This window comes from Micropterus dolomieu, linkage group LG07 (assembly GCF_021292245.1).
Source record: "Micropterus dolomieu isolate WLL.071019.BEF.003 ecotype Adirondacks linkage group LG07, ASM2129224v1, whole genome shotgun sequence".
Taxonomy (NCBI): Eukaryota; Metazoa; Chordata; class Actinopteri; order Centrarchiformes; family Centrarchidae; genus Micropterus; species Micropterus dolomieu.
In genome coordinates this window covers 15,381,769-15,399,017 of record NC_060156.1, presented here as the reverse complement: position 1 = coordinate 15,399,017, position 17,249 = coordinate 15,381,769, and the positions used below count along the sequence as shown (strand labels likewise).

At 39.3% G+C, this 17,249-nt stretch overlaps 1 protein-coding gene across 2 annotated transcripts; it reads right to left on the bottom strand.

The window, feature by feature from the left end:
- Positions 1 to 2,786: 2,786 nt before the first annotated feature.
- On the bottom strand, positions 2,787 to 13,848 carry glra2 (glycine receptor, alpha 2). Of its 2 annotated transcripts, none has more exons than XM_046053898.1 (9): positions 13,763 to 13,848; positions 13,042 to 13,163; positions 10,530 to 10,597; positions 8,647 to 8,870; positions 7,254 to 7,336; positions 7,019 to 7,156; positions 6,700 to 6,914; positions 4,721 to 4,870; positions 2,787 to 3,892 (listed from the first exon to the last, which is right to left on the bottom strand). In XM_046053898.1, exons 1-9 carry the CDS (start codon positions 13,846 to 13,848, stop codon positions 3,611 to 3,613), a joined length of 1,368 nt encoding a protein of 455 aa, XP_045909854.1. In that variant the 3' UTR covers positions 2,787 to 3,610. The 2 variants fall into 2 exon arrangements, with proteins under 2 accessions (XP_045909854.1, XP_045909855.1); XM_046053899.1 differs by lacking the exon at positions 10,530 to 10,597 and adding an exon at positions 10,667 to 10,734 and having other exon boundaries at positions 13,763 to 13,830.
- Positions 13,849 to 17,249: the final 3,401 nt, after the last annotated feature.

Below are 17,249 nucleotides of genomic sequence, written 5' to 3'. Positions count from 1 at the left end.
CAGTTAGAGCATTGAAGATGGGTCGAGGCTGGGTCTTCCAACATGACAATGACCCGAAGCACACAGCCAGGATAACCAAGGAGTGGCTCTGTAAGAAGCATATCAAGGTTCTGGCTTGGCCTAGCCAGTCTCCAGACCTAAACCCAATAGAGAATCTTTGGAGAGAGCTCAAACTCCGTGTTTCTCAGCGACAGCCCAGAAACCTGACTGATCTAGAGAAGATCTGTGTGGAGGAGTGGGCCAAAATCCCTCCTGCAGTGTGTGCAAACCTGGTGAAAAACTACAGGAAACGTTTGACCTCTGTAATTGCAAACAAAGGCTACTGTACCAAATATTAACATTGATTTTCTCAGGTGTTCAAATACTTATTTGCAGCTGTATCATACAAATAAATAGTTAAAAAATCATACATTGTGATTTCAGGATTGGTTTTTTTTTTTTTTTTTTTTTTTAGATTTTGTCTCTCATAGTGGACATGCACCTACGATGACAATTTCAGACCCCTCCATGATTTCTAAGTGGGAGAACTTGCAAAATGTACATATAGGGTTGTGTTAATGCTGTGTCTATAACAACATGTTTAGACATGATCATGGATGGTGCTGTTTGATGAAGGCAATTTTTTAATAGCCGCCTAATTAAAATGGCATGAACTCGATTCAACAAGAAATTCTCAACACAAGGTCCACTTAACTTTATTTCTAAAGCTTTTAGCCACGTCCTATGGCCTTCCTCAGCAGATCAAGTGACTCAGTTGTCAAGGAGTCATCTCCGTGACAACTGAGCTACTTGATCTGCTTCAGTTGTACTGAAGTTGTGGTTTTCAGATGCTGCTTCATTTTTAAATGGTTCTGGGCATGAATTCATAGACACTAGTTTCTCTGTGATTATAGAAAAGGCTACCTTGAGCTGTAAGGTTGGAGTAGAGATCATTACTGCAGATATCCTCACACCAACTAACAATAGTTAGTTGCCACGTGTCACACTGGTGCAGCATTCATGACGCACATAGTCTGTACATAACATGGGCTCTCTTTCATGCACACAGGGTCTGTTCTGCAAGTGTGCCATTGAAGCATAACCGTCTGAATAAACTCCACAGAAAATAGCAGATTTGTGGCTGCTATTATTACTTTAATACAGTGGGAATTTATTTTTAATTTAGTGTGTTTGGAGTATTCATGTTCAGGCATTAGGAGACACACTTTTGGCAAAATCATGCACCAGTGTTCATAACTCCATTAAGGTCCCGCTTTTCTCTCACACTGGCCCTCTCAATTGCTGTGCAGTTGCTATGGCAACCCTCATTTCTTGCCTCTCCCTCAGACCTCACAAAGCAGCCTCCCTAAACCTTAATGAATGGTGCAAAGTTGTCTCCTACTTAAACACAAATATAAAAATATTTCCCTTTCATAAGACGTCATACTGAAGTTGATTGCATAACCTGCATTGCGTTCCTTGCATATTCAAACAGAAGTAATAATGGATGGTGATGTAAGGCTGCGTCTGTGAAATGAATGGTGTTTCCATGAGGGGATTAGTATTGATTTGTTTATAATCCCTGTGTGTTGAGCATTAAAAAAAGTAGTTGGATGATTCATGCGGCCTTTTCAATAAACATACCGCATGCCATGTATTCCTCTTTAAGACAAGGTTGATGGCATTGCCCACAGTATGATAATGAATTTCATTATTAGTAGGATAATGTAATTACACGGTATCCATCTGTTTATCAACATGATATATTTGGGTTACCCATGGCTTGTGTCTGAGCTCACATGCAGTAGCAGTTTAAGATGCTTTATTAGCCTGTATGTATATCCAATACAGTTGTCCTCTCTTTTCTGTGAATGCCATTAAACTGGTAGGTACGCACCAGCTGATGGAATCACAACACTACAGTGTGAAGTCCATTATCATGCATTAATGGAAACCCACTGTCAGATCATATCTATGTCACCCTGCAGGCCACCCAGCAATCCATGGTGTGCGTCATCACCCTGACTTATGATCTCGGTGAGGAGAAGAGACCGTCTTTGTCATTTTCTTTGATGTGATCTGCAACTGGGCACCAAAAGCATTTTTATGCGTTTGTGACTTATTTGTCAGTTATTTTTTTTCCTTGAAAAGTGTCCATGTCTTCATGTGTAATCCCATCAACAAATGTGTGAAAATATAAAACAAAGCCAAGTCTTCTACCTTATATATGACATGCGAAGTGGAAATAAAGTAAATATGGTGGTGCACTGTCAATTTTATTGATGTACAGACCAGTAAATAACCTTTTTTCAGGAATAGCATTCAAGAAAGGAGTTCTTCACAACAGTATATCAAGAGTGCAAAGACCATTAGCTGCTCTGTACCATGAATGTTATGCAGATCTGTCCTTCACCCTTTGGATTCATCTACAAACATAGATCACCATCCAGCAAAAAACACTCCAAGTGAAGGGAAACGGTTCACAGCATAGGTTGAAGAAGTATACAGAAAGCTATTATTTTTTAAATAAACATAACCTTTCCTCCATTACAATAAATATTTCATCAGACTAAATCTACAAAAACATAGTTTCAAACTTTAAAACCATAGATAAGATACCTGGAGTATTTACCTGGAATATAAATTAATTTATGTGAATATGACAACATTGAGTAATGCAGTGCATGTTCACAGTTTGAAGGCTTACCTATACACTTGCTCAGAATTGACCATTATACTTTCATGAACCTAGCCTGTGAATATATGACAGTTTGTTTAATAAATTATTTTAGAATGTAAAGGAAAATTTGTGACTCATAACATGGGAATATTAAGTGACACCAGTTGTCTGTGAATATGATTTATAATACACTTAAGAGAAAAAGGAAACAACAAGAAGGATATCTGGCCACAGGTAGTGAAGCTCAAACGGTGCATTCGGCTCAGATAGACCACTAAACAAGAGGAGATGCTTGAAAAAATAGAGAAGCACAGCACTTCATCTTACCAGATCTTTGATATCTAAGGCCTCAGGTATTTCATAAAAATGCAGTCTCCGATTCCAGATTTCCATCTGCTTTGTTCGCACTCATGCCTGAAACGTGTGCTGCTTCCTAATATCTGAAGGAGGCATCTGTATGTGCTTTCTGCCTGTATGTATAGTTTGCTGCTTTATTTTGTATAAACACAGAGGAAGTGCCCTGACAATAGTGCTATATAAAACAGTCCTAAACATCCTTGATAAGAAATACCCTTTTTGCAATCACAAAAAGTCTTTGAGGGTCTGGCTAAGCTACCTTACAGTTACAAATCCATGGAATGTTTCTTTGTTCCTTGGTTGTGCAGACGTCAAGCCTTGAGTTAAAATCATGTTTCCAGATTTGTCAGGAAATATTATGCAGCAGTACAACAACAACAACGACACCAAAAAAAAGCATCTGTGTCAAGAGCTCTTCATCTTATCAGAACATGATAATTACTGTATGATGCATGAACATTATACATTATCCCTGAAAGAACACCACCAACATCACCATGGTGGTGTCTCCCATCTCATCTCACTGTGCTTTCTAAGCATTTCTCAATCTGAGAAATGAAAAATAAATGTTTTTTTTGTCAATGAATAAAGTCTTTACTTTTTGTGGATGTCCTCATGCCTGATGATCTTGTAGGTAACCCAGTAGAAGACATTGAAGATAAGGAACGCCAAAGGAAAGGCAGCCCTGGAAATAGTGTCTATCCTCTTGGCTCTGTCCACAAACTTCTTCTTCATGGTGTCTATATCCTTAGGGACTGATGGTTGAGGGGTGGGAGCGGGAACAGCGTTCTTAACAGCTGAGCCATCCTTCGTTGGCAGACACTGACTCATATTGTAGCCAGCAAAATTAAAGCGGCCTTCACGCATTTCATCATCCTGAAAAAACACATGCACATGTGGACAGAATGGACTTAATTGGTCTTTCTCAAAAGACTGCAGCTCAAAATGTATGCTTTACTTCTGGCCACTGGCTTGGCGTTGCTGTAGCACAGGGAACTTACAAAAGATTTTACAAACGCATTTAATTAAAAACAAAATCCCAAGATAACCTGGTGCACTCTAATGATAAACTGCTGAATCTTAATTCAGGCGAATAATGATAATGTTACACTACGTCAATATCCCAAACAAGAGTCTACAACCATGCTAGCAGCTCTGTGAGGCTGAAGTTAGTCATAGCGGTGCTTTGACCTAAAGCTAACATCAACATGCTAACATGAAAATGTTTAGCATTTATAATGTTTATTCTGTACACACAACATCTATTTCACGTCTGTCAATCCTGAGATCTCCTTAAACGTTGCACAGCTTTCTTCCATTTTTGGCCCCATTAAAATTTTTGGAAGAGTTTTTTGGCCCCATTAAAATTTTTGGAAGAGTTTTTCCTTGTCGGAATCAATGGTCTAAGAACAGTAATTATCGTATATAGCCTACTGTAGCCTACAAATTTGTGATTTTGAGCTATATAAATACAATTAAACTGGCCTGACAAATCATCCTGAGAGTACATGGCAGTCTATCCAAAAGATAGCCCATTGAAACATTTCATTGTGTTGCTAAAGGTATCGTCAAAGATATTAGGTTTCACTCCCTGGGGACCGTGAATATCTTTTCAGAATTGAATGGCAATATTCCATTTTTAGCCATCCCTAATGGCTAAAAAGTTTGATGAACAGCAACCTTGTAAAGACTTTGAGAGCTTACCTTGTGATTCCTCCTTTGTCTTCGCCTAAGGCGAAGGAACTCTTTCTGTTGCCTGGAGACAAAATTAACCCCAGCATATTCTAGCAATGCAGCAAATACAAAGAGCAGACACACAGCCATCCAGATATCAATGGCTTTCACGTAAGAGACCTGGGAGAGAAAACAGATTCCCTTTGTTAGATCCTCCAAGGTGACAGCATTAGCTAACAGTTCAAATGCAGAAAGAATTTTTGCTTTGACTTGAAATATTGGTAGATTCTTTTTAACATTTCTTTATTGATTTTGAGTCTTAGATCTCCATTGTAATCTGCGGTTGCATTTTTGTGTTTTTCTCCACTCATCTTACTCATTATGTCAGTTAACTGGGACTTCTAAATGACTGTAATTATAGGTAATGTTTGCTAACAAGTGTATCAGAGCTGCCAGTAATGTCAGTGATTGCATTAAACAGTGGGAAATAATTGCCACCTTAATTAGCAAAAAAAAAACTGTAGAGAACTGTAATTTGAATTTGTACCTTTAGCATTGGTTTTGATCTGGTTCTTTTGAGAAAGTGAGGATGAAACTGAGAGTCTTTGCTGCTCCTCGGTGCAACCCCTAACTTCATGACAGCTGATTAGCATGTGGAGAAAACAACTCAGCTTTTTGAGGGCACTTTAGGCATATTTAGTTTTTGTTTTCTTGAATCGAGGTTCTCAAAGGCTTCCCTTTAAATATTTATCAGTATACGTGTCTTTTATGTGAGAATCTCTGACGTGGCCAAGGCCTTCGGTGTTCATGTGTAGATGCATGGAGAGTGATTGATCATCAAGACCTGACTCTTCCTGCCTTTAGTACCCTTCACAATATGTGCGTGGTAATTAACATGATTGACAATATGCTACCACAGACTACCACTGCTGTCTGTAATGTACACATGTTCTATGATAACTTTGTTGTCATTAACAAAAATGTTGAATGCTGTGAATTGTACCAATTGGGTGCCAAGAGATGCCCAGTTAAGGTTTAATCATATGAAATCCAAAATCCTAAATTATGTGTTTCTTGTACCCCGGAGTAATACAGCAGCTTTCACATATTAGTTTTTACTATCCTTTCATTCGCTTGATTGATTGTTAGTTCCTGTAGTGTCTTCTTGTGTAGATTGTTCATTTGTCTTCATATTTGCCTAGTTCATATGTTCTGTTTCACCTAAGCTCCCATGGATTGACAAGAAATAGTACAATCTAATCGATCTGTTGATTACTCTACACTTTAAATTATAATAAATACTAGTAAATAAATGTCTTTAGCTCCCTGTAGCTATATCTTACCTTAGACCTTTTCATCAACAACAAATATACACACATGGCTATGGGACAGTCTTTCAGTTTAGTCTCATAAAAGGTTCTGAAATGTACATATCTTAAAATGCAAATATATCTACATATATATGTAGAGGTGGATAGGTTTGCTTTTTACCCAAGGTCAGCTCTTGACTTTTTTTTTTAACTACAGTATTTTATATAGACTACCATTAATGGAACAATATTTTTCTAGTCTTGGGGTGGGGTAGTTGATATCAAAGTTAATAATAATTTGTACCATCCATTCAGAACCGCAGAGTGTCATGTTTTAAAATGCCACCCTCAGAGCACCTTGAAATAACGTTTGTTCTTAAATTTCTTTTACATATTTGCCTCTGTTTCAGCAAAACTTCACACACAGAACATCAACTTTCTGTCAAACATGATTTAAACATTTACAAAGTACCATTATTCATATTAATGTGCCTGTTCAAAAACCGTAAGATGTATGTAATTGCAGTTAATTTCTTCCAAATGCATACAATAACTGGTGCGTGCCTTTATACCAGTGTCTATGTTCCACCAGTAGAGTGAGTATACATGATTGAGACATACATATTTGATATAGTAGCGCGACATATTAGACCTAAGAGTTTAAAACATAGTCTGCTGAGAAAACTGAACAAGGTTTACCTTTGGAAGAGAAGCTCTGGAGCCAGAGCTTTGGGTAGTCATGGTAAGCACAGTGGTGATGCCCAGCGCCACTCTGGCAGGAGCAGCATCCATATTGATCCAAAAAGACACCCAAGACAGGATGACAATGAGCAGGGAAGGAATGTACATCTGGATCAGGTAGTATCCCATCTGTCGCTCCAGATGAAATTTGACTTCTATACAGGTGAATTTACCTGCAAGAAACACAAATGCAATTCAGCTACAAAACCAGGAGATGTGTTGGCTGCGTGAACCATAAACAGCATATGGTTGTGTGTGTGTGTGTGTGTCCTCTGACCGGTGTTGTAGTGTTTTGTGCAGTAGCCCAGCTCCTTCTCTTCCCTCATAATGAATTGAGGCAGCGTGAGCCCGTCTGACACCTGCACTGCACCGTTCTCTAGCCACTCGAAGATCAAGTCATTCATGGTGTAGCCGACTAGAGCAGTAATAGAATAGATGAATCCAAATTTCGATACACAGTAGATATTCACTAGAAAGTGCAGCGACACAACTGAGACAAAGTCATTGCTTACAGCTTTCCAGTTGCATTGTACAAGTTTGGACATCCATCGGAAAGTTCTTCAGGTCCATCGGGCAGGACAGAATGAGAGTCAACCTATGGTGCAAGACAAAGAGGACGGACCACACCAAACTAGTGAACTAGTGGGTCGACAAATGAAGTAAAAATAATTTGCTAGAAAAATTAAATTACAGTCGGTACTTTTTTGTAATCTCTGTATGGTGTGCTTCTTTCTCCTGTCTGACATATCATGTAGGATTCCCTCCAGCAGGTTCCTATCACACTTTCATTACTGCAACTTATTGTCTCTGTGATGCATTGTGGTCTGCAGTCTTCTCACTCTGTCATTTCTCTCATGAATGGAGAGAGTGGCTGACCACCTTTCATCTCTCCCGTTGACCCACTCTGCCTCAACACCTGAGCACTGCTCAGCCTTGAGCTGCTCGCCAAATGGACTCAAAATTGATCTGCTTTATACCGCATCATCGCAGAGAAAATTGAATGCTGTGTGTGATTGAAGTTGTAGTGAAATGAAATGAAACATATTTTCATATCTTGTACTGGGTTTTGCTCAAGTTCTGGGCTAATTGGCCTTTAAAATGTAATCCATCCTGACTGGGTTGCATGTTTCAGAATCTTCCACAATGCTTTTATGGAGTATAAAAAATTCTGCATGCGGAGAAACTAAAATGAAAAATTCCCCTTTTTTTAATCTTCGTTTTGGATTCTCAACAATGCCCCTGAGATTAGCTTGCCCTCTTGCAATCAGTGTTCCTTTATTAAAAATCTACATTGCACACAGAGATGCACTGTAGTTCAGTGAATTATGCAATTTCAAAGGAGTGATCAAAAAGAGATAAAACCCATTCAAAACTGTGTGTCTTAGATTGACAGTCTTTGATGTTTGAGAGGAAAAGTAAGAAAAGCAATAAGTGAACATGTCCTGGGGTGGTATATGTATCAGAGCTTTTGGTTCTCTGCAGTATCCTTCTTCAAATAGATTAGATTAGATTAGATTAGATTCTACAGACCCCATAATGCCAAATGGTGTAACATTTATTTCTGATTATTTTTATGATTTTCTCTTTTATTCACCTGGCAAGCAGTAAAAATGGCCACCACAACTTCCAGAGCTAAAGGCAATGTCTTATAAAACATCTGTTTTGCCCAGCTTACAGACTTTCAGTTTGCTATCATGGAAGACAAAGAAAACTGGAACATATTCTCAGCTATTTTTGCACACATATCTTTTTCTTAACCAACCACCAAAACAGTTGCACATGCATTTTCTGTTGATCGGCTGATCAAATAATCGACTGAACGGTTCAGCTCTGATGTAAACCTCTACTTTTAATTCTTGAGGCATTTTATTTCTCTTGTTTATTACAACATGTCCAGCACGTCACCTGATACTGTAAAGGACAGTCCCATCCTTGAAGATCCGCAGAAGCTTGTTGTCTGTGGTGACATCATGGAAGTTGGCTCCTTTCTCATTGGCAAAGAAGAGGTCAGGCTTCCATATGGAGTCCAACATGGATGGGTCGAGGTCGAGGGAGGAATCTGGATATTTACTATACGCCAGCCGAGGGTCATTCCACTTCTGCCGCAGGAAGATGTTCACTCTGTAGTCCTGCAGAGATGACAAGCAGCTTTGCATATTTTGAAGTGCAGTGATTGGGGTTATGAGGCAGCATGCTAGTCTTCATTGGTATAGGTTTTTAATATTATATATATATTATATATTTCTTTTGATGAGGTAGAAAAATTGCATTGGTGACCCTTGTGAATATTCTAATGCACAGAAAATTAATCTATCATAGAAAAAAATTTAATAAATACCAAGCAAGCAAATATCAAGAAGTCAAACACTTACATGTTCACATGTATTTTCTTGAATGATAGAATGTAACTAAGTACATTTACTCAAGTATCAAACTTAAGTACAGTTCTAAGGTATTTTTACTTTGTGTTTCCACTCTATGCTACTTGATACTTGTACTTCAAAATATTTTAGTGGGTAAGTTTTTGCTCCACTACATTTATTTTACAGCTTTAGTTACTTTATAGATTTACATACAAAATATATGATCAGTATATAAAGTAGTTCAAAAGATCTCTCCTTTGACTTCAACATTAAAATTCTGTTTACACATTAATGCAAATATAACAGAAATACAATAATATAAAATAAGTACATTTTGCTACTGATCCTTTCTTACTTTTTTGATTTTACTACTTCTTTCACCACTGATTTTGTTGTTTTTGCTACATTCATATTCTCACTCAATTACAACTGTTGTGATAATACAAAACATTCTCAAAAACATTAATACAAATAAGAACATGGCAAAATTTAAAAAAAAGGAATTTCAATGCACTTTTGGCAAAATCTATACTTCTAGGTGCCTATGTGTTCTTAAATTTCATACATTTGTTCAAATGACCAGTTTGATGTTTATGTTGCAAGTTGCATTTCCAAAACACTGACCTTACAATAACTTTGCTTATAAATTATAATTATATAAGAGAAGCTAAAGATGGATTTATAAGATGTAGTGGCTGATGAGGAAAACTCTGACCATGCAGTTATCAGTAAACTGAGTGCCACAAAGCTCAGTTGCACAGAGTAATTGATATGTCATGATGATGAGAGACCCTTATGTTGTTTGACATTTCATCAGCATATTGGCGGTTCCAAATATTTGCATGCGTGTCTAAAGCTGTGTAATTCCCTGGCAATCTTATGAGTGCCAGCTCCTGCGCAAATTATCATCCTTCATTCATAATCTAAGTAGTTATTATCAGTCATTATGAATCCTTTGATCATGATGAGTTTCAATGCAGCCTCGCAGGTTTTATGTTTTCCCCCCTTAGGCAGCTGGATGCCTTCACACATCACATTTTATACATCAGCTTGTTTGAAAGCCCCAGCCCCCAAACTGGCAGCACTTAAAGTGAATTGGTTGGAATTTCTTGCATTAATCATCAAACCTGGACTAACATGTATATAAGGGGCATCGGGGGAGAATAAACCAACTCTTATTTTGATAGCCAGAGAACTGAATTTTTTATTGATATGATGTCTGTGTGCCTCATGGAGCCGCCAATAGACTCTTTGATGGCAAAAACAAAGTCTTTTCGTGAATACGTAGACACTGCAATGATAAATGTTTTTTTTGTAAAGGTAGATTAGGTGAGTAAAAAAAGACAACAAACAGGATGATTCATTTTTAACTCCTAAGCAGGGGTCAGGGCTTTAGAACATGTCCAAGCGCAACGCTGAACTCACCATTGTAGTTTCTGCTATAGAACCAAAGCTGTTGATAAATATGTTGCAGGTAACATTAACTGGTGGACCTGCAGGTTGAGGGATAGATAACACATTGACACATTGTTGAAATCAGCCAAAATGCCAGATGAACTCACCATAGTTGTCTCTGTGACAGAGCCGAAACTGTTGATAAAAATATTGCATGTAACGTTTACAGGGGGACCTGTGAAATGGGATGACAATGACATGATAGGAGAAAGCCTTAAACCATCATGAAATTTGGGTCTGTTGGTTCACGAGCTGCGGTTTCACTGCGTATGTCAGCATGCATTATACCAACAAGCGCTATTTTACAGAAGCTCCAGGAGTGGATGGTGACACATTGCATGCTTTGTAAAAACCAGACGCAAAAGATCACATACAACAGGAGAGGACCCATGTTTGGCTTTGGTGTGAGACTGAAAGGGTGTTTTCTAAATTTAGCTGGATGTTATTAAAGTGCAATTATGTTCTAACTAAATGAAATCATTTGTGACAATAGCAAACTGTGTCAGCTTTGTTACAGTCTTTATAATTATGTTATGATCTCTTGTGTGGGGATCTTTTGTTCTTAATACATTTTTTTCCAACATCCATTCTTTACAAATTTAGCAGAGGACACATACACACACACAGACAAATGCATGCACACACACAGTCATTTAGGGCTGCAATGATTAGCCGAATAATCGATCAGTAAATTTACAGGAAAATTCATCAACATGATAATCGATCAGTTGTTTAAATACCAAGGAAATCTAGCTTCTAAATTGTGAATTTTTTCTTATTCAAACTACATATCTTTGGGTTTTGGATGTAAAAAAATATGTAATCAAATTTGAATATGTCAAAATTGGCCTTTTGGAAATTGTGATGGATTACTTAACTAATTTGTGACATTTGTTGTGATTTACAATTAATCAATCAATCCAGAAATCTACAGATTATTCCATAATGAAAATCCTCATCAGTTGCAGCCCTACAGTAATTTGTTAGTTCCAGTGTCAAGTCAGAGCATTTTCTCTGCAACACTTTGAGTACAAAGTAACCAGCATGCTCTAATGAGTAGTGTCATGTTTACTCCACAGAGTGTCCTGAACTGAAATTTCTTTGCGAGGGCTTGGTAGCTTATGCCATTTAAAGTCACAGCAAATCTTTTTTTTTTCTCTATCTGATAATTGAAGTTGTAAGCCCTTCCTAGTGCCCTTCCCATGTACTTTCCTCATTAATACTGCATGACACTTGGTACTAATATTTGCCTCGGTTTGTCGTCAGGTAGCTACATTTAACGGCAGAAGCAGAAAAATAAAGCAGCACCTCCTCACAACAAACTCAGCAAGGAAATCTAGGTCAGCCTTCAGAAATACAGTTCAACACTCTCTTCAAAGTATGACTAGCAGGTTCGCAACCGAAATCATCTGTTTACATCACAGTGGGTTCATGCAAAAGTGTTTGTTTTCTAGCTATAAGATGCTAGCTAGTGTACAACACAGGGAGCTTTATTTGCCTTAAAATACAGAATTAATGCAAATTAAACCAGCAACATTAAAATCATGCTTCATTCCTTTTAATCCACGTGTGCTCATTCTCTCTTAAATAGCTAGAAACAGTTTCTCTCTCTTAATCCCACCCCTGAAAATGCCAGCCTGTATTAAACAGGCTGTCCTCCTCACATCTTAAGTCTATTTCAGCCATCTTTTCAACATTTTCCCTTTTCTCCCAGATGGAGTGGAAAGATCTGGGCCATGTGTTTCCGAATCCTGCTGATCAATCTCCGTGCCACACTGTCTGACTGCTTCAACAACTGGAATCCCCAAACCCCGACAAATCCCAGCCCACCTGACCCAGCCTGGAGTGGGCTTGAGCCCCAGCAGGCTGGCCTCTCCTCACTCAGCTCCGTTCCAGTGACAGATGCTGTGTCTGTCCTCAGCATCACAGCAACAACAACAGAGGATGTCAGTAGCCTGCAGCCTTGCCACGGGGGCACCATCCATCATTTGGCCTGTCATGGTGGCATCCCTGTGTGCAATTGTGGCTGGGATATTTGCATGCCTTTTTGTTGTAGTTCTCAAATTATGACTTAATTGAGATGTGGATTTTCTCTGACATGATTCTACTAAATGAAACAATGTTACAATGAGGGGGGTGTCTTTATGATTGAATTCAAGCCAGGACAACCATCAACCATCAACCATCAACCATCAACCACCGTTACTGTCAACTGAAGTGATTGATTGTTCTTATCAAAGGGTAGGCTGCACATTCTCTTGGCATCAGATCAATGGATCTCCAGATAAGTAATAATGTTAAAATCTGGTGTGTTTACAGTTGCAATGTAAGTGCGGGGTATTCTGCATGCAAAAATACTCTATGTACATCACATGTGGACAAAAGGTGGAGTTTCTGTGTGTGTGTGTGTGTGTGTGTGTGTGTGTGTGTGTAAAGTGAGGTGTGTGAAGATTTCCAAAGACAAAGAAAGTGATTCACAAACCTTTAAAATTCGGTCTTATTCGTGCATCATACCCAGACGTGCGACCCATGAGTGAGTCCAGAAAGTCTGATGGAGACATGTTGGAGGATGATCTGGAATCATGCTCCTTTGCATCCACAACTCTGGAAAACACACACACACACACACACACACAGAGTCAGAAAATCACTTTATCTGACAGAAGTCACGGCTGAAAACCTTATCTGTCGCCTAGCAGCTGCATGGGAGTGATGGGGGCAAGCACAGGGAAACTAGAAAATGCGTTAAAGCGCACACGTATGAGACGTGCGATTTCGACGTTGTGGGCATCTCCTTTTAACGAGAATGAGCTATATTTTCTGTCACATATTGCAAGATTACCGCACAAATATCACATCGTGCAGTAATTTCATGTGAAACATTGTAGACATGTTAATGATGCCACAAGAAAATATAAAATAATACCATCACGTGCATGAATGTCAAATGTAGGCTGCTACAAAAAAACACAATCCCATAGAATATTTTAGGGACAATATATACAATTCAAACAGTTGGAAAGAAACACTCAAGCAATTACCAACTTAGTTTATGCAGAAAAAAGTCACTGCTCATTTGATATTGTTTCTTGAATTAAGTTTAAAATGACCTACATTAATTATCTAATTTTAAACTTAGAAGGAAATAATTATTTGTTTTAAATCTATAAAATCAACTATGTTCGCTAAACAAATTGGCCTACCTGAAGTTGTTTGTCTCCATGAAATATGTAAATAAAGCTGCCAAAACCTTAATAAAGGAGCGATTCATTCCTGGTGGCTTTCCCATGTGCTCACTTTTTTATTTCTTCCATATGTTTACATTGGTCAAACACATAATCCAAATGGGGCCACCGCTTTCTTCCTGACCAAGTCGTGGGCGTTTGGGTGTTCTTTTGTCACACAAAAATACAGGAGACATTCCTCAGCGCAGCCACAGATCATAGTTTAGTTTCATGAAACTCTGACTCCCTGAAACAGATCTCTCGAAGCGGCGGCGTGAACAAACATCAGTCCTGTGTACAGACGCCGAGAGGGTGAAACTCCAAAAACGTGTAGCGCTGGAAGCTCTCTGATTTGGAGTTGAGTCAGATCTAAAAGCTCGCTCTGTAAAAACAAACCCGCTGGCCAGTGTTGTTACGTGTGAAGTGAAATGTTTCGCAGGTGGAGGACCGTCCTCTGTTGAGGAATGGGAGTGGAACGCCTTTTCTCATTTCAGCGCTTGGACAGCTCTCGGTCCCGTTACGCGCAAGCGCAAGACTTTAAAGTGGCGAACGTGAGTTGGTTTTCAATAAGTCCAATAAACGAGGGAGGTAATCATCACAAACACGTTCAAACATTGTCCTTAGTGTCTGTTACATAATCGGAGGTGTCAGTTTTAAATGGCACAGCTTTTGTTTCACGAGCGTGCTCATCACTGCGCATCAGGATCAACTGGCTTTAGGAAATTATTTGGATAATGTGGTGAAGTCTGAAGTGAAAATGTGACTTAAAACCTACACTAGTAATAACATACAAGCCTAATTATTCTAGGATGCAATTCAGCTAAAAAACAAACATTTATACTGAGGGTGTATAGGCTAATATAAGATTGACTGCATTGTTGTAAGATTGACTGTTGTTTTTGTTCCCATTCTCGTGTGTTTAGAGCAACCTGCATCCTCACACAAATGTGAAAAGTGTAAACAAAGGACGCCACAGCGAGAAGCCGCTGGGAGAGTATTTGGTACCCCGGTTGCCCTGGAAACAGATTTCCGAGGCACATCATTGGGAATGCTGAAAGGTTGGCCTCCCAGAGCGAGACGGAAGAGAGCTGACTGACAGACAGAGACAGAGACGGCAGGAAATATACTATAGGCTGGTTGAATCCCAAGGGTGGAGGAACAGAGGTTTAGTAGGCCACCACACAGAATTATTCGACATATATGTTTATAACCTTTTGGTTTTTATACAGATACCGCATGGGGGTCTGGCAGTGTAAGGATATGAGTGGGCTGCGAGGCTTTCATGGACCACAGGCATGAATGACTCATTCCACATGAATACACAGGCATGTGCTGAGGAGGAAACAGCTAAACTTAGCGAGAAGAGGGGGAGAAAAAAAGGTATTTCATTCACATCAGACCAACAGGCATGGTGTTGTGAGATTCCTCTCAGCACATCACATGCCTCAATGCTGTGACATGCTCAGGGCCATATTACACTTTAGTCTGACACTTGGTTACTGACCAGTTTCCAGATCATCTTAGCCTTTCTCAGCCTCGAGGACGAGTGCTCCTGGTCTCCTCCTCTGTTAATGCTGAAGTCCAAATTACAAGTGTCACACTGTATCTCATGGTTGGGAATTTGTGGCTTGCTATGGTGTGGGGATCAGTATGTGCATGGTATGTTCTATACAGCATGTTTAATCGCACAAATATTTACCAAGAGGCACATGTACGGTTGCACATGTATGCACTTTTTTTAAAATTAACAAACAGAAACAAAACAAAATGTAGCTTTGTGTGATGAAATGTCATGATGAGCAACACATCGTCCAGATTTATGTGGATGACTCTAATGTCACTGTACCTGATCCATGGCAAAACATTACATCTAAAAAAATTCTGATATTTTGAGAAGTCACTTCAAGAAATTCATTTCTGGTTAAGGGCCAAAATTCTCTTTGCACACGAGTCATTTATTTCCCATCTCTGAGACAGCTGCTGTTGGCTTGTCTGTGTAATGACAACCAACCAGAGCTTCAATTGGCCATTAGTTTCCATAAGGAAAGACTTTGGGTCAGGTGGGTCACATAATTAAAGGAGAACAAGTCAAATCTGCTTGTCATTAACGAGAGAGAGGGAGATGTAGTGCGCCTCTCTCCTTGTGATAGGATAGAATAAAACAGAACAATCCTTTACCCTATGACTGTCTGTCTGTCTGTCTCATTTATCCAGCGGTTTCCACACAGCCATCACAATTACAGGCGCAAGACAGGCAAAGGCGCTATTTTAAAGCTGCCCACACACAACAAAGATTGATCGCTACTGCCCGTAATTCTGTGGGGAATTAAGGGTTTTACATCATCCGGTTCATTGTGTTGTCTAAAAGGATTTGCAGCACAATTTATAACTTAAAATTGAAATCAGAAGGTTTCTATTGCATATTTTGTAAGCTCTCTTTAATATGACAGCCCAAAATATAAATAGTTTAGCCGACTATTATGTTTAAATCTAAATTTGCACACAGAACCGTTTTTAAAAAAAGAATAAGGATGAAGCAGGAACCAGCTGAACCCCCTCCACAGCCAGCCAGCCAGCCAGCCAGCCACCCCTAACTCAAGTGAGGAGTTGTGGACTGGCTGGAGAGCTCACCTGGAAACAACAAGCAAGCGTTACCATCCTGATGCTCATGTGCACTGGACTGGAGACAATTGAGAGCTGCAGAGGATCTATTGCTCCATCGATTCCTTGTGTCTTTATCCCACTTAATGACTTTTTCGCTCTATAATTCAACTCATGGAGCTGATCCTGGGCGGAGCTAAGGATACGGGGAAGTAACTTGTGGTGGGAGGCAACGCAACAGTGAGTGCAAAGGATTAAATGAGTGGATTCTTGAAGAGACGGAAGGAAGGATCTGCAAATTCATCTCACAACACCCAATACACTCATCATAATCTCTCTATCGTAGGAAAATTAAGCTATTTTGAGGCCAATGTGGTGCACACGAGAATTATTTAGATTATACACACATTCTGGGTGCAACGAAGACACATGGACAAATGGTTAAAACACTCCTCTCTAGCTATAGTATAGAGTCATGCAAACCTTGGGTGAATGGACAGCCTAAATGCCCATGAGTATGGTGCTCCTTAGGTCATGTTAACCCTCAGGCCAAGTGGAGAGCGCAACGTTGGTCTTTACCAAGACTCATCTGTCAATGACAGTTTCCCTTCATCAGTGGGAGTAACCTGACAGCCACAGAGCCTTTCTCCATCACTGAGCACTGAAAACCCGCTGATCCTCAGTCTGGAGCCCCATACACGCTCCACATGTCTCTCTGTCTCTGCACATCCTAACAGCTGAAGAAAATGCCACAGTGCTCTTTACAGGATATAGGATGTATACATCATATCAAACGCTTAAGACAGCGTTCAGCTTGTTAAGTAATTACTCTTCAAGCCACGGTGACGAATCCACCAGGTTTTCA